At 33.2% G+C, this 20,848-nt stretch overlaps 9 protein-coding genes and 3 pseudogenes across 12 annotated transcripts, besides 3 other annotated features; 4 read left to right on the forward strand and 8 right to left on the reverse strand.

Annotated features, from left to right (window-relative positions):
• Window positions 1-10,866: part of a mobile genetic element that runs on past the window's edge.
• TVAGG3_0563360 (organellar and viral DNA polymerase type B) lies at window positions 656-1,501 on the reverse strand (the record flags this gene model as incomplete). The annotated part of the gene is made up of 1 exon (XM_051238529.1): window positions 656-1,501. A coding segment is annotated over one exon (846 nt), but the record flags the coding sequence as incomplete, so codon positions are not given.
• TVAGG3_0563370 lies at window positions 1,672-2,084 on the reverse strand (annotated as a pseudogene). Its single transcript has one exon. A coding segment is annotated over exon 1 (413 nt).
• Window positions 3,059-3,920, reverse strand: TVAGG3_0563380 (annotated as a pseudogene). Its single transcript has one exon. A coding segment is annotated over exon 1 (862 nt).
• Window positions 4,699-4,851, reverse strand: TVAGG3_0563390 (uncharacterized protein; the record flags this gene model as incomplete). The annotated part of the gene is made up of 1 exon (XM_051238530.1): window positions 4,699-4,851. One exon carries the CDS (start codon window positions 4,849-4,851, stop codon window positions 4,699-4,701), a length of 153 nt encoding a protein of 50 aa, XP_051096354.1.
• Window positions 6,240-6,933, reverse strand: TVAGG3_0563400 (annotated as a pseudogene). The gene has a single exon. A coding segment is annotated over exon 1 (694 nt).
• TVAGG3_0563410 (uncharacterized protein) lies at window positions 7,668-7,966 on the forward strand (the record flags this gene model as incomplete). The annotated part of the gene is made up of 1 exon (XM_051238531.1): window positions 7,668-7,966. A coding segment is annotated over one exon (299 nt), but the record flags the coding sequence as incomplete, so codon positions are not given.
• On the forward strand, window positions 8,189-8,515 carry TVAGG3_0563420 (uncharacterized protein; the record flags this gene model as incomplete). Its single annotated transcript, XM_051238532.1, has 1 exon — window positions 8,189-8,515. The coding sequence occupies one exon, from the start codon at window positions 8,189-8,191 to the stop codon at window positions 8,513-8,515; it is 327 nt and encodes a 108-aa protein (XP_051096356.1).
• On the reverse strand, window positions 8,520-8,762 carry TVAGG3_0563430 (serine threonine-protein phosphatase family; the record flags this gene model as incomplete). Its single annotated transcript, XM_051238533.1, has 1 exon — window positions 8,520-8,762. One exon carries the CDS (start codon window positions 8,760-8,762, stop codon window positions 8,520-8,522), a length of 243 nt encoding a protein of 80 aa, XP_051096357.1.
• Window positions 8,781-9,143, reverse strand: TVAGG3_0563440 (uncharacterized protein; the record flags this gene model as incomplete). The annotated part of the gene is made up of 1 exon (XM_051238534.1): window positions 8,781-9,143. One exon carries the CDS (start codon window positions 9,141-9,143, stop codon window positions 8,781-8,783), a length of 363 nt encoding a protein of 120 aa, XP_051096358.1.
• Window positions 10,867-11,249: 383 nt separating the features above from the next.
• Window positions 11,250-12,145, forward strand: TVAGG3_0563450 (uncharacterized protein; the record flags this gene model as incomplete). Its single annotated transcript, XM_001286074.2, has 1 exon — window positions 11,252-12,145. A coding segment is annotated over one exon (894 nt), but the record flags the coding sequence as incomplete, so codon positions are not given.
• Window positions 12,146-14,654: 2,509 nt separating this feature from the next.
• Window positions 14,655-14,815: a mobile genetic element.
• A 1,588-nt stretch (window positions 14,816-16,403) lies between these two features.
• Window positions 16,404-19,999: a mobile genetic element.
• Window positions 17,454-19,643, reverse strand: TVAGG3_0563480 (ribonuclease H-like family; the record flags this gene model as incomplete). The annotated part of the gene is made up of 1 exon (XM_001309901.2): window positions 17,454-19,643. One exon carries the CDS (start codon window positions 19,641-19,643, stop codon window positions 17,454-17,456), a length of 2,190 nt encoding a protein of 729 aa, XP_001309902.2.
• Window positions 20,000-20,282: 283 nt separating the features above from the next.
• Window positions 20,283-20,653, forward strand: TVAGG3_0563490 (phage tail repeat-like family; the record flags this gene model as incomplete). The annotated part of the gene is made up of 1 exon (XM_051238535.1): window positions 20,283-20,653. A coding segment is annotated over one exon (371 nt), but the record flags the coding sequence as incomplete, so codon positions are not given.
• Window positions 20,654-20,848: the final 195 nt, after the last annotated feature.

A 20,848-nucleotide genomic window follows, 5' to 3' on the forward strand; every position in this document is an offset into this window, starting at 1 on the left:
TTTTATGCAAGACCGAAAAAAAACGGTCTAGAGAAATTTCATGATTTTCATAGAGTTTTGGCGACTACTTTTTCTTACCTACTCGCAATTTTTTACGATTTTCATACGGAATCTCTTCTCTCGGTTTTTCCGAGGGAAGCAATCTTATGCCATTTTACTCAGATTTTTGTGCTGAATTCAGCAAAAATATATTTTAGGGTAGAAGGTTAGATCTAACCTCATTTCTAACCTGTTTTCTCACCTCATGAATTTTCATGATTTCATCGTACATGTTTTGTCAAGACTTCTTCATCGTAATGAGCGTAAATCAGACAAAAATAATGTTTAGGTGAAGAGGTTAGATCTAACCTCTTTTCTAACCTCTTTTCTCACCTCAGTTATTTTATAAGCGTTTTACATGGTAAACGTTATTTTTTAAATTTTGTGAAAACTCAACGGTTTGACACAAGCCCTAAAAATTATTTTACTCAGAATTTTGTTGCTGAATTCAGTAAAAATAATGTTTAGGTGAAGAGGTGAGATCTCACCTGTTTTTTCACCTGTTTTCTCACCTGTTATTTTATAAGCGTTTTACATGAATTGTACGATGTATATTTGAAATCCTAAACAGTTTTGTAGCTTCTATTTCTTCTGTCAGTATGTCAAAAGTTTTAACGATACCGAAAGTTTCTTTATACTTCTTCTTGACGTCAGATAGAAGGAAATCGTCAGCAGTTGGATAGTTTTTGTTCAGAAATTCTAACATATCCATTTTATCTTCTGCTGGCTTTTCTGCTTCTTTCTTTAAGTCAGCATAGTCGTTTCTCATACGTTCTATCTCTTTGACGGAGTAGTTATATTTTCTTATTGCTGCTTTACATTTAGAACATTGCGGGTTCATTTTTGCGTTATATTCTGAAACCTTACCTGCTAAAACAACTAAAGCGTCAATTGCTCTCTTTAACTCAAAAGCTGCTGGTTTTATCTGTTCATTCCATACCTTACCTCTTCTATCTTTATCTCTTATCTGCCATACACATTCTGCAACTAACGAAACAAAGTTGTCGTAGGTCTTAAATTCTTCAGATTTATATATGTCAGAAACATTCTTATATACCATGTCGCAATCTTTGTCCATAACCTTATGGTTGCAATGAAATCCTAGAAACTCATAGTTTACCTTTCGTATGAACTTCTTTATTTCTACTGAGTCAGTTGCTTTGACTTCAATTTCGTCAAATTCAGGAATGGTTAGTTTTTGTTGTTGGATTTCAGGTAGTTTGGGTAAATGGTCGATGAGGTCCTCCATTTCATAAAGATACTGTTCATTTGTTTCATCCTGTGCGGTACAGTCTAAATTACTTGTTAAAAGTTCTTGCTTTATCTTCTGGATTTCTGTTTCAAAAGTATATGAAGAAGGAATAAAGCTTTTCATCTCTACTAACATTGACGTAGGATTCATGACTAAAGAGTTTGGTGAAGTTGTTGTTTGAAGTGTTGTAGAACCTATTGTTGAAATCATATCTTACATACAAAATAAAAAAATAAAAAAAATAAAACTAACTTTATTTTTTATTTCGGGAAAATTCATGAAAATTCATGAGGTGAAAAAAGAGGTGAAAAAACAGGTGAGATCTCACCTCTTCACCTAAACATTATTTTTGCTGAATTCAATAAAAATAAATGGTTCATTTACTCACAATATTTTTTTACAAAACGACCCCAAACTTTTAACTTCTTTTCTGCAGCTTCAAATGCTATCTTAGCGAGTTCATATTCTCTAAATTCTCTCTTTAAATCTTCTTGTTCCCATTGGTCTAGTTCGTATGGAGAATCTCTATAACCATAACATATCTCACGTTCATGTTCTAATTGTTTTTCACACATTTTTCCAACTTCTTCTTCGAACAAAGGTTTAGCATTCTCCACTGTATCTTCGAGTTCTTCTTCATCTAACTTCTCATGAACTTTCTTGTCTATGGAGTCCATAATTTTTCCAACTGCTATGCAATATTTTGGAGAAGCCCACATTGCTATATAGTTTATAAGTCTTGGGTCTACATACGTTCCTCTAACGTGTCTGATTTCATCAGGAATTCCTGCATGAATTTTGTATAAAAACCAACCGCCGGAATTCCGACGGTTGCTATATTCTTCACAAAATGCCTTATAATACTCTTCCCAGGACTTATTTTCCAACAACTTTCTAAAGTCTTTCCTAAACTGCTGACACATATTTGTTGCATTAATGTAACTATCCTTGTCTCTACGTAAGACTTCAATACCGTTATAAGTGCCTTTCGTGAATGTTTCGCCATTATATTTGTTCGTGAATGTTTTTGCTTCGACTGACATATCTGTCCTTACATACAAAATAAAAAAAATAAAAAAAATAAAACTAACTTTATTTTTTATTTCGGGAAAATTCATGAAAATTCAAGAGGGTAGAAAAGAGGGTAGAAGACAGGTTAGATCTCACCTCTTCACCTAAACATTATTTTTGGGTCCTTTACATTCATTACGAAGAAGTCTTGACAAAACATTTACGAAGAAGTCTTGAAAATTCAAGAGGGTAGAAAAGAGGTTAGAAAAGAGGTTAGATCTAACCTTCTACCCTAAATTATATTTTTGCTGAATTCATGAGTTTTGGTTGAAAGAATACGGTGGAGCCAAAAGTGGCTCGACCTCAAAACAAGCATTTTCTGTATAAAATTCATGAAAATTCAACGGGTGAGAAAAGAGGTGAGAAAAAAGGTGAGATCTCACCACTTCACCTAAAATATATTTTTGGGTCCTTTACACTCATTACGAAGAAGTCTTGACAAAACATTTACGAAGAAGTCTTGACAAAGCATATACGAAGAAGTTTCGACAAAACATTTACGAAGAAGTCTTGACAAAACATTTACGAAGAAGTCTTGACAAAGCATATACGAAGAAGTCTTGACAAAACATTTACGAAGAAGTCTTGACAAAACATTTACGAAGAAGTCTTGACAAAACATGTACGAAGAAATCATGAAAATTCAAGAGGTGAAAAAACAGGTGAGATCTCACCTCTTCACCTAAATTATATTTTTCAATACTTTTTCAGCACTTTTCCGTAGTTATATATGAAAGACAATTCGAGATAAAAGTCATAGTACAATGGAATAATATGTTGCACACCATTTGTTGTGAACCAAACTTGAAAGTCAGAGAAACTGTTACTAGGTGGTTCGTAGAATTTAGAAGCAAAGTCATAAAAGTCCTTACCAATACATAGAAAACTATTGTTGCTTGAACTGAAACTTGCATGACACATAAACATTTTGAGGGTCAAACACGTTTCTATAAACTGTCAAATCTGCTGGTGGAAGTATAAATTTAAATGGACCATCTGGTGGTAATGGTTCGTTCTGGTTTAGTAACCGAAGAAATTGTGCCCAAGAACGTTTGTCTACTCCCCAAAATAAAAACTCTGTATCTCTTGGAGGGTTAATTTCAATCTTTTGAAATGAAACGGTGGAGTTCATCTTGTCATATTCTAGTTTCAGATAGTATGTTCCATTTAGTAAAGAGTCGTATTTTTCTTGAAATTCCCAATAATATTTGTTCATTTGAGTTTGAAAGTCATTTAGAGTTTTCTCAAGACTTTCGTCTGAACGAACTGTAAAGATTCTCATTTCGTCAAATTTGTCTATTAGACCATCAGAACCTTTATACTGCCCATGAAAATATACTGCGAACATAAATGCGTTAGTTCTATTTGAAAACAAAACTCTTCTAAATCCTATTGCCTTTGCATCTGAAGGACTTTGAAGCCAACGAATTGGATAGTCAAACCTGTATATTCGGGATGAAATTTCTTCATCTGAAATAGTCCTACCAGCATTTGTAAAGATATAGTCTAACGGTTTTGTATCTGCTACTTTTGTTCTTTGTTTTTCAACCTGAAGCATTTAATATATGTAAAAATATATTGTTTTAAAATGGTATGCCATTTCATATTTCTCATCTAACAAACAAGTTTCCCAACTCTGCTTTTATTCTAGCAGACTCTGCTTTTATTCTAGCAGACTTTCTATCCATTCTATATGGGGGCATTTTTATAAAAATAAAAAAATATTTTTTTTCTTTACTTAACATAACCACCTGCTGCCATAAGTCTTTGACGCCAACCCATACCAGCTAATGAAGGTTGACTTGGTTTAGTTTGGAAACTAAACTTTGGTTTTGGTTTATCTTCAGTTTTTGGTTTCTCTTCTTCTATCGGTTTTTCGTCACTTTTCGGTTCCTCTGATTTTTCCCCACCTGCAGGAACAGTTGTGTCGTCAACATCTTCATAAATATCATATGCCATTTGTTTTGTTTTCCTTTCAACTTTTTGTGTTTGTTGTAAAGTTTAGAATATTTCGACTCTAAGTCAATGAGATGTTCTATAATGAACTGTTGGTCAGTGAAGTAAACTTTTCCATCTGTTGTCTCGAAAGCTCCTTCAGACTTCAATATTTTATTTGTGAGAGTCTGTTTCTTTTTGAGATACTAGCCGTTCCATTTCTATGAAAAGTGACTTTATAGTTAGGGTTTGTATTTCCAGACCTGGCACTTTCTATTATTGAATTTTTCTCTTCATCTGTAAGTTCTTTGACAGGTTTTGACAATGGTTCTGAACTTTTTGTTTGTGGTGTCAAATCTACCGTTTCAACTTCTTCGGTCATTTCATCTCAGTAAAAAAATTTAGTTTGGTTTGTTTTCAACTGGTTGTTTAGGTTTTTTAAGTCGGTCTAAAACTTCCTGAGGTATAGGAAGAACTTGACAAACACGTTGTGTAACTGCTGGAAGTCGACAAATCCATCTTGAACCCATTTGTCTCAATGCTGTATTGTTCATTTCATCTCAGTAAAAAACTTTACATTCCCCACGTTTGAGGCGGTTGAGGTTGGTTATTGTTTACCCACTGTTGTGCATGGTTATATCCTCTTTAAAGAATCTTTCACCTTGGTCCATATAGTGTCCTGCTTGGTTATAGTAGTCATTTGCTTTTTATAATAGTTTCCTGCTTGTCTTCCTACATTGTCCATCCATCCTTGAACTTTTCCTCTTGTTTCAGGATTTGGAATAAGATTTGTTGCATCTCGTGCTACATCCCAACCTTTCTGTACAGTTTGTATAATAGGTTGTGCTTTCTCTTTAAGTATACCTAATGTACTCAAAATCTTCCTTCCAACCCCAAATACACCTCTGGCTATTGTTCCCACTGCGGGCAAAAATCTGGATGCAACTCCTGCTAATGCGCCAAATAAACCCATTTCTTATGGGTTAAAAAATGACGAATCCGAACAAGGACCCCTATGTTTCTAAAGCGACAAAGAAAGCACTCATGGTAAAAATCTTTAGTTCAACACCAAATGCTTGGTTTATGGATATCTTGGAAAACATTCCGAGGTATAGAGAAGATGGACCACCATACTGGCTAATATTTGTCGGTCAAAACACAAGATACTGTGAAGCCATACCATTATGGTCCAAAAATATTTTAGATGTGAAAACTGCTTTGACAATATTCGTTGACAAATACCATCCAACAAAACTGACATCTGACTGTGAAAGTTCTTTCAAATCAGATGATGTAAAAAACTATCTGCGTTCAAAAAATGTAAACCAATATTTCATTGTCGACCAAAACCATTCTGCTCTTGGTGTCATTGACGGTTGTAAAAAATGTTAAGAGACTTAAACCAACCACAAGGTGGTGAAGCAAATGAAATGTCATATGACGACAAATATAGACACTTCTCCATGGCAAAGATGAGACAAGTTTTAAATATTTACAATAACCGTAAACAAAAGGTTTGGGAAACCACTCCCCCGAAGAAATGAAAAACAACCCTGACTTAGAGAAAGACTATATATTTAATAATTTAGTCAAAAGAGACAAACAAGAAAGAATGCCGGGCTTCAAACTTAAGAAAGGTGACAAAGTAAAAATAAAATACCTAAACGCGACCCATATGAAAATACTATTGACTATGACAACAATGGGAACCCGACAGGTACTCACATTCGTGTTCGTAAAAATAGAAGAAAGTATACAAGAGAATATTATGAAGTTTTAGGCAAACATGGCAAAATGTACACACTGCAAGCAGAAGATAAAACTACTATTGTCAGACCTCGTTTCAAACTTGTCAAAGTTCAAGGTGTATACTTTCAAAGACAGTTCCTAACAAATATAAGACAACTCCTGACGAATATGCTAAAGAAGTTGAAAATGACGACTAAGCATTTCTATACCATGCGTAAACTGTCATGTAAGGTGGCATGTAGTCTTTACTTTGTCCCGTTGTTTGCGTATATCCTGTAACGCGATGTGTATGGTTTCCTCCTCCCTCAGTGTTACTCCAGTAACAATCTATAGCAAACTTAACGTTGTCTTTAACATCATATCCTTTACCTTTTGTCATTGCTGACCAATCCCAATATCTATGCTTATGCCAACCTGCTTGAGATGTACTTAAATCTATGTAGTGACTGTGCGCAGGTAAATTTTCACCTGAAATCGTTTTACTTCCACCTGTTTCCTTTGAAGAGTTTGCACAATACAAAAACCTGTCGACTATTTGAGTCCAAGTTCCAAAACCCAGAACTGTTTCTGGTCTGGTAGAGTTCATTGACGTATAAATAGAGCCTATAGGATATAATGTTTGAAGTATTTCTGTCTTTAATGTTTGAAGCTCTGTTTTGTCTGCTTTCTTGTCATATAAATCTTGAGCAGTGAATTTAATATTATGTTCATCCTTCATGACATAAACATCTTTACATCTAATGTTTCTCATCGTCGTTATGTCGTCATCCGATGTTAAACCTTGTGGAAAGTTAGGAGGTTTACAATATATTGCATCCCCACCAGTTTCTTCAACCGTTCCTTCAATACTTTCTATAGCAACAGTTGTAAAACTTGTATGTGTATGGTTCTTGTCTGCTTTCTTCTCTAACTCATCGTTAACATAAGTTTTATCTGCTTTAAGGTCTAAACATCCTGAAACCCATCCTGTATCGGCTTTAGTTTTTAAAATCTTCGATGTCCATTCATGGTACCAGTCAACCCTTTCTTTCATTTCGTTATCTTTTTCATCCACATATTCCTTATCCGCCTTCTTCACTAACACACTAGCCATAAGTCCCTTATCTACCTTATTTTCAAGGCTAACGTTTAAGTCTGTTATTTCAGATATAGAATGTGTATGAGTCTTTTTAGAATATTCGTTTTCAGCTCTCGTCACTTCACTTGACATTTTATTGTCAACATATGTTTTGTCTGCTAGTTCAGGATGAGTATGTTCTTTTGTTGCATAAGCATTGTTAGCTCTTTCTTCTTCTTTTGCTATTGCATCGTCTACATATTCTTTGTCAGCTTTGTTGTCAACATCTGCTTTCAAAAGAAGTTCATTTATAGGTTTCTCGTTTAAAGTTCCTTTTGTTGGATTTATACAGACAGTATTGTTCTTCTTGTCTTGAAACAGAAACTCATCTGTCATTGGGTTTAATGTCAGTTTTAAGTTTCCTTCTTTCAATGACTCAGATATCTTAGAATAGTTTGAAAAGTTTGTTGTGTTCTTATTTAGAGCTTGCACAATGAGTTGTCGGTTGTGTTGTATTTCTCTCATGGAAGCAATATCTTTCGACATTTTTATTCTAGATAAAATATGCTTCCAATAGAAAAAGAAAATTCAAGAGTTGCTACAACTAAACCATTAGATGAACTTTTTACTAATGTCGGTCAAAAGTTTGAGACAGAGACCGTAAAGCATGAAGGCTATCGTTTTGACTACCCATTAAGATGGCTAAGAGACCCATCTGTCACAAAAGCTATTGGCTTTCGTAGAATGAAGTTCATTTCAGAAGCCATACATGGTTTCCCATTTACGGTCGGTTTTGAAGTTCGATACTATAACAAAGAAAAACGTATGTATGAGAAATTTGAACAGGGAAAACTTTTACAAGTTAGTTTGCTTGTAAACTTAGAAACAACTCTTCAAGCTTTTCAAGAAAAAATAAACGATATCTATCTCGAATATGCAAAACAGTATAACATTGACGAGGGAGAGTACCATCTCGATATTATTTATGACAGGAAAAATGCAACTGTTAAAATCAATAGAATAGAAGACCTTGGAGAAAACGTTTATATTTCTACAAAATATAACAACTTGCATGGTATAGATTTATGAGGATGTTAAATCAGCCTGCAGCATATCCAGTACACCCAGACTTTTATGAAGTCGAAAACCCTAATGGAACATATGAAAATGTTTTCGACCCAGATGCTATTATTGTTCATGCTTCATTTTCTGGCGCCCAAAACTCTTTCTTATGTCTGATGAATGACTTTTACGAAAAACCTACAAAGTTATACGAACCACCAAGTGGAAGTATTTCAGACTTTCAAGTATGGTTTACTACAGATGGAAGAAAAAGAATAATTCCATTATACCATGCGTTTTACTTAGAACTTAGTTTCATATACAACTACTATCGAACGGTAAAAATATAATTTTTTAATACGGTTGAGGTGTTGGATTTGGTTGCCAACTAGACTGTGGTGCAGGTTCAGGCTGTTGTATAACAGGAGCTTGTTCTTCTGGTTCAGGGTCTTTAGGTATAATACCAACAAACTGACCTACTCTTTTACCAATATTTTTGACACCGTTCCAAATTCCTCTTCCTACGGTTTTTATTCCATTCCATATACCTCTTCCAACATTTCGAAAGAAGTTTCCAATACTACTGAAGAAACCCATTTTACTATATGTAAAAATCTAATGTCCGCCTAGTCTCTTACGTTTCCTGTTGAGTTCCATAGCATTCTTTAACTGGAGCTCATACATTCTGTTTCTCCTCTGGTAGAAAACATATTCTGGGTCAACTCCTGTGTTCGCGTCATCTGCATAAAGTTGTTTATATCCCACTTCAGGGTTTGTATAAAACTCTTTCCATCTCATATTTGCATACCATGGTGGCAAACCTAACGCAGCGTCATTTGACATGGCAGTTTGCATTTGTACATCTGTTGGCACTTGACCATAGTTTGCCATTGCAGTTTGTATTCTAACTTCATTTGGAATATTCTCTGGGTTTGGTTGTCCAGGTTGCTGTGCATTCGCTAAGTTCTGTGCGTCCATTTAATATTAGATAAAAATATCTCTTACGAGTACATATACTGAACATTTGCAGGCATTGGTTCATCTTCATATTCTCTGTACTTTTCTGCCACGTCAAAGAAATAAATGACACAATGGAAAAAACCTAAAACAAGTAGTCCTATTTCAAACCACATTTACTTACTAATAAAATTTCTTTATTGTGACACTTTCTCCGGTTTATAGGACCTCTCTCATATTCTATCTTGTCATATCTAAACTCATAGTCATGTATGTCCTCTAACCATCTCATAACGGTTTCCAAACCACTTTTATCGGATGTAAAGTAAAAGCATGGACAGTTATGTAAAACGTCTAAAGTTTCTAAAGAGTCTCTCAAAGTCCAGTCTACTTGGTATTGAAAATCCCATGTGTTATAGAACGGCGGGTCCACTATAAAGAAAACATTTTCCTTGTCTTTATATTTTTCATACAACTCTGTCCAATGACATCTCACAAACTCTATACCCTCAATATATTTTTCTATGTCCTCTTTGAAAACATTTGTATAGTTAAGATATAAAACTTTTGACATAAGTGTTTCAATGTCATGAACTCTTATAGCACCACTATATAATAGTCTAGCAGATATACTATTCCAGTCTATATATTCTGCTTTTTTCAAAACCTCTCTCACAATATTTTTGTTATCTAATGGTATACGTTCCATCTTACCTATAGGTATCTTTTCTTTTAACTCTTTCAATATATTGTTTGTGTCTGGAATATGTTTGAGACGGTCCATATAGTTGTCGAAGTCATTGCATATAATCTTTGAGTCTGGGAATATTATATGGCACAAATGGGATATATAGAAACTTCCACCGAACAAATCTACAAATGTTAGACCATTCGGTAGTTTCTTAAGTTCTCTCAATATAATATCTTTACATTTACTCTTATTTCCAAAGAACGGTAACGGTGGTTTTGTAAAATTCATTTATATATATATAAAAATGTTTTTTCCTGAAAAGTGACAGAAAAGTGACAAAACATGTACGTTCATGTTTGACAAAACATTTACGAAGAAGTCTTGACAAAACATTTTTACGAAGAAGTCTTGACAAAACATTTACGATGAAATCTTGACAAATTCAAGAGGGTAGAAAAGAGGTTAGAAAAGAGGTTAGATCTAACCTTCTACCCTAAACATTATTTTTGTCTGATTTTACGAAGAAGTCTTGACAAAAACATTTACGAAGAAGTCTTGACAAAACATTTACGAAGAAATCTTGACAAATTCAAGAGGGTAGAAAAGAGGTTAGAAAAGAGGTTAGATCTAACCTTCTACCCTAAACATTATTTTTGGTCATTTACACTCATTACGATGAAGTCTTGACAAAACATTTACGTTCATGTTTGACAAAACATTTACGAAGAAGTCTTGACAAAACATTTACGAAGAAGTCTTGACAAAACATTTACGAAGAAGTCTTGACAAAACATTTACGAAGAAGTCTTGACAAAACATTTACGAAGAAGTCTTGACAAAACATTTACGAAGAAGTCTTGACAAAACATTTACGAAGAAGTCTTGACAAAACATGAAAACATATATAATTTGTGAAAAGCGACACATTATATATAATGTTTTCGACCCAGAAGACTAACAATTTTCCGAATAAAAAACTTCATTAATATTAAACATCATCAGGGCTAGAAGGCACGAAGTGCCTGGAAGCCCCACTACCTTTTTTTTTTTTTTAAATGTTTTGTCAAGACTTCTTCGTAAAATGTTTTGTCAAGACTCTTCTGCTACGATTTCTTTTTATTGAAAGAGGTACAGATGCAGTGACACTATAGAAATGAAACAGTGATTGAATTTAATATTAGACTTGTATCTCAGAGAGAATAATGAAATCCAGACCCAATAAAAATAGTTTATTCCCCCCAAATTTATTATTTTAATAAAAGTTTCAAACTTTCAAAATCTCTCTTTTATCAAATATTTATTTCATTCGGAGTAACATGATAGAAAAAGAGCATCACATATCTCGAATTTGCTCCATTTCACGAAGAATGAATGGGAAGAAGTCTACAAAACTACGTTTAGTTCTGAAATCTACAATAAAAATCAAACATACATAGGTTACACAGGCAACTTTTATGTCCGTGAAGTCTATTTCAGTAACCTTGGCGACGACGGTGTTATCAACCTTAATTCTGCCGATGTTAAGTCTCTTATTTCATCAAATTCATTCGAAAACTCATCCCGCAACGATAACGGCGGCTCCATCTACATCAAAGAAGGCCAAAGTTCCATTCGAAAAGTTTGTAGTTTTGGATCCAAATCTACCAAAACTGGAAAGTTCTGTTTTATTGAAGTTTCAGATGCTTCTACTAATATCAATGAAATCCAAGATTCTTCTATAACATATAGTAATCAAGGAAATTTAGATGGATATCAAACAATTGATTTAGGAAATGGCAATATTTCATTTTCCCAAAACAATATCACGAGAAACTATTGCGGATATAATGCGGCTTTTGGAATAGGAGATGGCGAAGGCACTATTTCAATCAAATATTCGAATATTGATGAAAACTATGCAACATCCAGAATTTGCAATGCACAATCCAAACCAACAACATATAACAGCATTGTTTTCACAAACAACACTGTTTCTGAAGATGATAGTGATTATCCTGGAATGTTTCATTGTTGGAAGTGTTCTGCTACATTTGAAAACTGTTTCATTGCAACTAACAAACGGAATGGATGCTATTTGTTTGGAATCTATGATTATTATCGTTCAGGATATACAATTACAGTCTCTAATTCATATATTGATACACAAGAAAAATTATTTCCAGAAGGTCAACAAGTTTCAATTGGACAAAATAAAGACATTTCAATTGAACTTCATCTTCATTCGACAGAACTCTGTCCAATAGGAAATAAAATTAAAAATCTTAATAAAATGATTTCGAAGCTTATTCATCTTAAAACAATAGGTGAATCAATGACTTCGATATTTTTATAATTCTATTATTTTTTTTTGAGTGAGAACTTTGAAAATCTTTTCATGTTTGAGATCAATGTCGTGGAAAATAAAAAGACAAAAACACATATGTTTGAAGTCAAATGATCAGATGAAGTTAGATGAAAGAGATTTATTGATGAAAAGATTCAAAAGATCTGGAATAAGACTTGAAAGATGAGATAAAACTGAGTCTCTGTCGTTCAAAGTGAGAGATCTAACCGAGAAAAGACAACTTGGAATTTGTAAAAGGATGTTAGAATGTTCACGATGAAGACGTTCTGAAAGAATGTTGAAGATGTCAATTGCTGCATAAAAACAACGTGTTGAAATAAAAACAACTAAAACAGAACAAAAGTGATTGAAAAAAAGTGGATCCATGTGACTTAACTAACAAAGACATGTATAATAAACTTCGTCGATACAAATAAATTTATGGAAGAAAAACATGAGCTTATAGATATTCTCACAAAGATACTTGTCAAGTTCGATACTTTCAAGTGCACTGAAGAAAATGTTGAAAATAGATGAAACACATTCTTTGATGTTTTCAAGTTGATCAAGTGAGTTCTTGTTTGTAAGTAATGAAACACAAATGTCAATACCACAGAAGACTGATGTAGAGTCTGAAAGAAGACTAAAAACAACTGGACAAACTAGGCTAACAACAAAACTGTGGAATTATGGAAATTTAGACAATGATACAAAACATGAAAAAATGATACAATACAATGTGTGATTAATGTAAAATTGTTTTAAAAGACAAACAAGTGTAGATAAAAAAAATAATCTAAAACATCTACAAAACTATGTGGAGAAAGTTTGACAAGAAGGAAAAGAATGTCGGTAATGAATTCGTTGTTGATGTTGTCACAAACAACGTTGATCATAGAAATAACTGATAAAATAGTAGAATCTCGAAAGAAAAGTTCAATATGTGAAAGTGTGTAAAAAAAATTAAAATAAAAAATGAATGAGTAATCGTAGTCAAGTGACTCTGAAACAATAGTTGGTGAAAAATCGGACTCGTACTCAATCAAGTACTTGAACTACTGAGAAAGAGAAAATTCGTTAGATTGTGGAATAGAACAGTCAAAAAACATATTGGTTGTAATGACTAAGGATGAAAGTAAGAATGAAAAGTGATGAATATTTAATGTAACTATGAAAGATAAATCTCTTTGAAAACATAAACTGATGTTTGAAACAAAGGAATAATTGATTAAAATGTTAACAAATAATGAACAAATAGAATCTTCGTAGTTAATGAATTCAATGTATGAAATAAAATAATGAGAAAATGTTTCGATTTTGTCGTAATCAAGTAAACAGTGGCTGATGCATGAAAGGACATGAACTTCGGAATCAATGATGAAGTAACAATCTGTAAATTATTGATAAAGATATTCTTATTCTTATTATTAGTAGTTCTGACTGAGAAAGTCTTCAAGAAAAAGTAAACACTTTAATTCTAAAGCCAAATGTTGTGAGAATGAAGAAAGTGTAACGCAGTTGTATTCGATATGAGGAAGAGGACACATTTAGGCAACGAAAGAAAAGTGATTCTGTAAAAGGTTGAAAGAGTCTCATTTAAACATGCAAAGTGATTGTACATGGTAATAATGCGTTCAATATTGGAAGGGTTTCATTATTATTTCTTGTTGTAAGCACTCTTTGTAAAAAGTTGTTAAGTTTTCGTCACAAATTTTTGTTTTGATTAAAATATCGGATAATGTGCTCGATATATTGACTTTTAATTCAAGATCTGATGAACTGTTGAACACGTTTATTAAAAACTCGAAAATTACTGGTGAATATATTTGATTTTCTATGCAGTGTGTTACAATTGAGATACACGCATTATAATACTGAGTATCTAATGACAAAATGTCTTTAACTTGAAGAAAAGAATCTTTTATACTTAATTTTCGAAGTTTTTTAAACAGGTTGACTGATTTTTATATATTCAAAATTGATAAGCTTAGTCATGTAATAATAGTTTGTAAAAATCAGATGTGGCTTTGTCAATGTTTGTATTCTTTCGATAATTCATTGTTTAAACGATTTCTGATTATTAAAAGATATACAGATGTAACGATACTATAGAAATGAAATAGTGATTAAGTTTAATACTATTCTTGTGACTCAGAGAGAATTATGAAAATTTTGTAAAATTTTGGACCCAATAAAAATTATTTATTTCCCCAAAATTTTGTTGTGCATGAAAATTCGGTTCACTTCACTTTTGACAAAAGTGACAAGTTTACATGGCAAAAATAGTTTACATGGCAAAAATATATAAGGTTTTTTTAAAAGTAGTTATCTTTATATATAAAAATAAAACTTTTGATATATTTGAGTAAATGATTTATTAATTTATTTATTTATTTTTTTTAAATCAAATCATATAAATATATATATATAATAGTGAAATAGAACAAGAAATAATTATTGATGATTAAATTGTAGACGAGGATAAAAGTTTAGATAAATTAATAAAATTAGTGTGGAATCAGACAAATTTCGGGTTGTTTGGGAAGGAATTGTTGGCTATGATGTACTGATTCATGATCAGTACATCATAGCCAACAATTCCTTATACAAAGTTCAAAAACTTGGGTGCAATCAGAACTGATTGCACCCAAGTTTTTGAACTTTCCATTAACAATTGTTCAATCACATTTATACAACCCAAATCTATACCAATCATACTCTTATTCATACATCATATTTTAAAATCTTTTGCAACTTGGTCTGCTGTCTTTTTGCCAATAGAATATTCAAGATATGCCGTAATATAAATCTGATTTTCATTTGGCAGATCCACTTCTTGTCTTTCCATTTTTTTTGAATCAATTTATACAAATAAACTTATAAAACACAAAATTATTATTTTATAATATAATTCTTAGATAATACATCCGATATGTAAAGTGTCAAAAATGAATTGAACCGAATTTTCATGCATTACAATTTCCCCAAAATTTAATATTTTATAAAAGTTTCAAACTTTCAAAATCTCTCTTTTATCAAATATTTATTTCAATCGGAGTAACATGATAGAAAAAGAGCATCACATATCTCGAATTTGCTCCATTTCACGAAGAATGAATGGGAAGAAGTCTACAAAACTACGTTTAGTTCTGAAATCTACAATAAAAATCAAACATACATAGGTTACACAGGCAACTTTTATGTCCATGAAGTCTATTTCAGTAACCTTGGCGACGACGGTGTTATCAACCTTAATTCTGACGATGTTAAGTCTCTTATTTCATCAAATTCATTCGAAAACTCATCTCGTAACGATGTTGGTGGGTCCATCTACATCAATCAAGGCCAAAGTTCCATTCGAAAAGTTTGTAGTTTTGGATCCAAATCTACCGGCCTAGGAAAGTTCTGTTATATTTCCGTTTCGGATGCTTCTACTAATATTAATGAAATCCAAGATTCGTCTATCACATATAGTAATCAAGGAAATTTAAACGGATATCAAACAATTTCTTTAGAATATGGCAATAAATTTTTTTTCAAAACAATATCACGAGAAACTATTGCGGATATAATACAGCATTTTCAATATCATATGGTGAAGGCACTTGTTCAATCAAATATTCGAATATTGATGAAAACCATGCAACATCCAGAATTTGCGCTGTATATCAGAAACCAGCAACATATAACGGCATTGTTTTCACAAACAACACTGTTTCTGCAGATGAAAGTGCTTGGCCTGGAATGTTTCATTGTTCGAGTTGTTCTGCTACATTTGAAAACTGTTTCATTGCAAGTAACAAACGAAATGATTGTTATTTGTTTGGAATTTATATTTATGACTCAGGTTATACAATTACAGTCTCTAATTCATATATTGATACACAAGAAAAATTATACAAAGTAGGTCAACGAGTTTCAATTGGACCAAATAAAGATATTTCAATTGAACTTCATCTTTATTCTACAGAACTCTGTCCAACAGGAAATAAAATTGAAAATCTTAATAAAATGATTTCGAAGCTTATTCATCTTCATGGAATCGGTGAATCAATGACTTCGCTAATATTTTAATTCTATTTTTTTCATTAAGGGTGCACCCGCATGTACGTTTATTTGAGAGGAGGAGGATTACCCTCTCAATTTTGAAAGCTTCGTTAACTTAATATCTCGATGAATATTGGATTAAAATTGAATTTGCCCATACCAATATATCTGATACAATATCCTTAAGTTTTACTAAAAAGAATTTTTTAAAATCCCTGCATAGGGTTGTTAAAAATATCAAAAATTAGCGTTTTGAAGACACCATGGTGTCTTATAATTTTCCCTTCCTTATTGGCGTGTAGAAATAAATGCGCCAATAGATTGAAGAAGAAGAATTGTTTTTCTCTTAATGAACTTTAATCCTTTTGATATAAGAATATTAAAAACATTAATATAATTTCGATTTCGGAAATTAAATTTCCAAATTTTTTGTCGATTTCGGAAATAACAGGATCCCGCATCCAACACGCAACAACACACAAAACACACTTTTTGGTTCTTTCATCGTTTTAATCGTAATTTATGTAATACATGATTTGGATAAATTTTACAATAATAGAACCTATATTATATTCTTTTCAAAGATTCTTGCAAATCATCAAAAATAATTGTATTTTAAAAAAACGATCAAATTATCCTTTCATTATTTTAAACTTAAATTAATTTTTATGATTGACTAAAGCAATCATATTTATTCATCATTAAATAAACAAAAAAATAATATTTGAGAGTTATTTCAAAAAAAAAACACATTGAATTTATTAATTTGTCTCAATTTCAGTATTATAAATTTTTATAATTTCAATATTTTGAAATACACTTTTTAATATTTCAATATTTATGATATTTCAATGTATTAAGTGGTCTCAAATTGAGCTTCTCAAATATAAGTTGGCCTATTCAAATAATAAAATTAAATAATATTTAAAATAATAAATAAAAGTGATTGAGGTCATAGCAAAACGGCTGTTTGGAGGCAGTTAGGAGCTAGCGGTTGAAGCGATAACATTCACAGCCAACATCTACGGTCAAGCGGCAGCATTCAAGGGCAACATCTACGATCAAGCAGCAGCAAGGAGCTACGGCAGCAACGAACTACGGCAGCAAGGGGCTACGGCAGGTCAAGCGGCATCATTCAAAGCCAACATCTACAATCAAGCAGCATCAAGGGGCTACAGTAGGTCAAGCTGCAGCATGGAGCTACAGCATCAAGGAGCTACGGCAGGTCAAGCAGCATCAAGGAGCTACGGCAGCAAGAGGCTACGGCAAGTTAAAGATCAGTCAGATCTGGAAATATCTTTTTCAGGATTTCATTTGTCATGAAAAGCTTCAATAGGATTCTACACTTTATTAGATCTTCACGTGCGTTTTGATTAAACCTATTACGCAGGTTCCGCACAATTGAAATCATTCTTTCCACATCAGCTTCGGTTGCAGCAATAGACATGAATTTTAAGGCAATCTCTTTCAATGCCTTGAAATTTGCATCACATGCTACCCAAAACCTTTGATCCAAGCAGGTGAGGTCGGTGTTGTTCCTGATTTCACTCTCATTCATATGTATAAAGTTGGAAAGAGCTTTCTTGTACTCATTAGCTATGCTCTTGGCCGAACTTCTCTTGTAGAACCTCGCTTCTGCTTCTGCACGTCTCGAAAGCATCTCGATCATAAAATCGTTGAAGCTGTACTCTTCCACTTCTTGCATTGACAGAGACGCCCATTCACCAAGGTTCCTGCCTAGTCTCCTCCTTGGTTCATTCTCTTCAACTTCTTCATCCTGAGCAATGTCTTCTGCATCTACTTGGCCATCACCTTCAATTGCTTCGTTCTCAATCTCGGGCTCTTCTATATCTAGATTTCTGTCCAATTGATCCTCTGCCACTTCATCCAAATGATCAGGGGTGTAGCTCCTTGGAGGGATTTCAAGTTCAGCATTGATAGGTATTGGTTCTTGGAAGAAGAGTGAAACGTCTAGCTTGTACTCAGTATGCATGTTCAATTCTGCGCGGATGACTGACCGGCCCCATGGAGTTAGACCAAAGGCAAATTTCATCAAAGCGTAGTTGCCCTGTTTGTCAAAAACTTCATTCATGTTGGCGATTAATGCATCTGCAATGCGCTTTGACGAACTTGATAATTCAGGACGATTTGCAATTCCGGTCAACTGCTCAATCGTCGATTGAAACATTGGATAGATGTAGCAGAAGCAGCCAACGTCACTCTCTGCATAATTCAAGAGTTTCTTGATTGGTAAAAGAATCTCTTCGAAATTTAACAACCATTGTGGAAGTCCATCCTTGAAATCAATTCCCATATCCCTTAAGATCTGAACAGATTCCGGTGGATCATCCATATTGAACAATTCATAAATTTTAGGGTGTTTTTCTTTTATCCACTTCAGAAGATCCCAGAAAAACATCCAGCGATGATCCGGAACATGAATAACCCTCATATTCAATGCCCTTCTCGTGTCCGGCTTCGATAACTCCTTGCTTATCGCTTTGCAATAATTAATTTGCATTGCGAAAGCTGCACAATTGTCTGCCGTATGCTTCACCACTAAGTTGAGGAGATGCGCAACACATCGGATATAAACGGTTTGAAGACCCGGATATAGTGCTCCGCATCTCCTCCAGTGGCACAGCCCTTTAACTTGGGCGGGGCATCCATCGGCAACAATTGCAGAAAGGAAATCCTTTGGGAAGGTAAAACATTCAAAGAAATTATTGTAATCCCTGGCATTCCAACCATCAGCGATCATAGTATCAATGAAGATATGGTTCTTCATTTTTGCTGGATTGCTAGCCATCACAAAAAAGCCATGCCGGCTTCCGTGTGATGCCGCATCAATTGTTATCGAATAGTAGCCCATCTTGTCAAGCTCAACGTGTATTTTTGGAGCTACCAAGTCGGCTAATGTAATGATTCCATCCCTTATCTCGTCTCTTCTATATGGGATCTTGAGTTGAAAATTGATTACTCCCTTGAAGGTGGAGTAGACATGTCGGGCGAAATCTTCTAGTACACCTGAAGCGGCCATATTGATTGACATGTTGGTATCCACAACAAATTTTACAACATAAAGTAATTTTCTATCTTGTTTTATTAAATCTCTTCTCGTATATGGATTATTTTCACATTGTATTTGATATATATGCTGATGATCTTCATCAAATTCTGATGGTTTTCGATGATAAATGCAGCGCATATATGTTTTTGTTAGTAAATTGTAATGTATCGCTAAACAATAACAATAAAGTCTTTTTCGTTCTTTCGATTTTTCGCTTGTATCTGGAAGATAAGCAATATTGAAACATACTCGACATTTATTATTAGTTGAGAATTTAGTATCCTCGAATTTTGGTAAGGGAGGTACTTTTCGAGGGATATTTTTGGGAGGAAGTTTGCAATCAATCCATCCCTCAAATTTGGATTCATATTCATCTTGTGTTTCAGTCATTAATTCTTAAAAATAAAAAGGGTAAAAACTAAATAAAATGGGTAAAATTCAATAGTGTCTGTGCTATCGTTCAATTTGAAGGTGTCTTTTGAAACCGCAAGACACATTGAATTTTTGAATAGTGTATTATGGTTTGACAGACACCAATGAAAAAAATAAAATGATATTTATTTTAAATATATAAGATCCTTATATAAAATATAAATATTTTATCGTTTTATTTTCTTGTTTTAGAAATGTTTTTTATTGAAAAATCAATAAAACTAACTCCAAAATAAAATTTTTGATTTAAAGACACTATGATGACACCAGGCAAATCTTCCAAGACACCTATCGTCGGGAATCTAACAACCCTAAAAAAAAAAAAAAAAAGGTAGTGGGGCTTCCAGGCGCGTTGCGCCCTCTAGCCCTGAAGATGTTTAGTATAAATGAAGTTTATATTCGGAGGGCTTCCAGGCGCGTTGCGCCCTCTAGCCCCGAAGATGTTTAGTATAAATGAAGTTTATATTCGGAAAATTGTTAGTCTTCTGGGTCGAAAACATTATATAATGTGTCGCTTTTCACAAATTATATATGTTTTCATGTTTTGTCACTTTTCTGTCACTTTTCAGGAAAAAACATTTTTATTATTATATATAAATGAATTTTACAAAACCACCGTTACCGTTCTTTGGAAATAAGAGTAAATGTAAAGATATTATATTGAGAGAACTTAAGAAACTACCGAATGGTCTAACATTTGTAGATTTGTTCGGTGGAAGTTTCTATATATCCCATTTGTGCCATACAATATTCCCAGACTCAAAGATTATATGCAATGACTTCGACAACTATATGGACCGTCTCAAACATATTCCAGACACAAACAATATATTGAAAGAGTTAAAAGAAAAGATACCTATAGGTAAGATGGAACGTATACCATTAGATAAGAAAAATATTGTGAGAGAGGTTTTGAAAAAAGCAGAATATATAGACTGGGATAGTATATCTGCTAGACTATTATATAGTGGTTCTATAAGAGTTCATGACATTGAAACACTTATGTCAAAAGTTTTATATCTTAACTATACAAATGTTTTCAAAGAGGACATAGAAAAATATATTGAGGGTATAGAGTTTGTGAGATGTCGTTGGACAGAGTTGTATGAAAAATATAAAGACAAGGAAAATGTTTTCTTTATAGTGGACCCGCCGTTCTTTAA

The sequence above is a fragment of the Trichomonas vaginalis genome, chromosome II, assembly GCF_026262505.1.
Source record: "Trichomonas vaginalis G3 chromosome II, whole genome shotgun sequence".
NCBI lineage: Eukaryota > Parabasalia > Trichomonadida > Trichomonadidae > Trichomonas > Trichomonas vaginalis.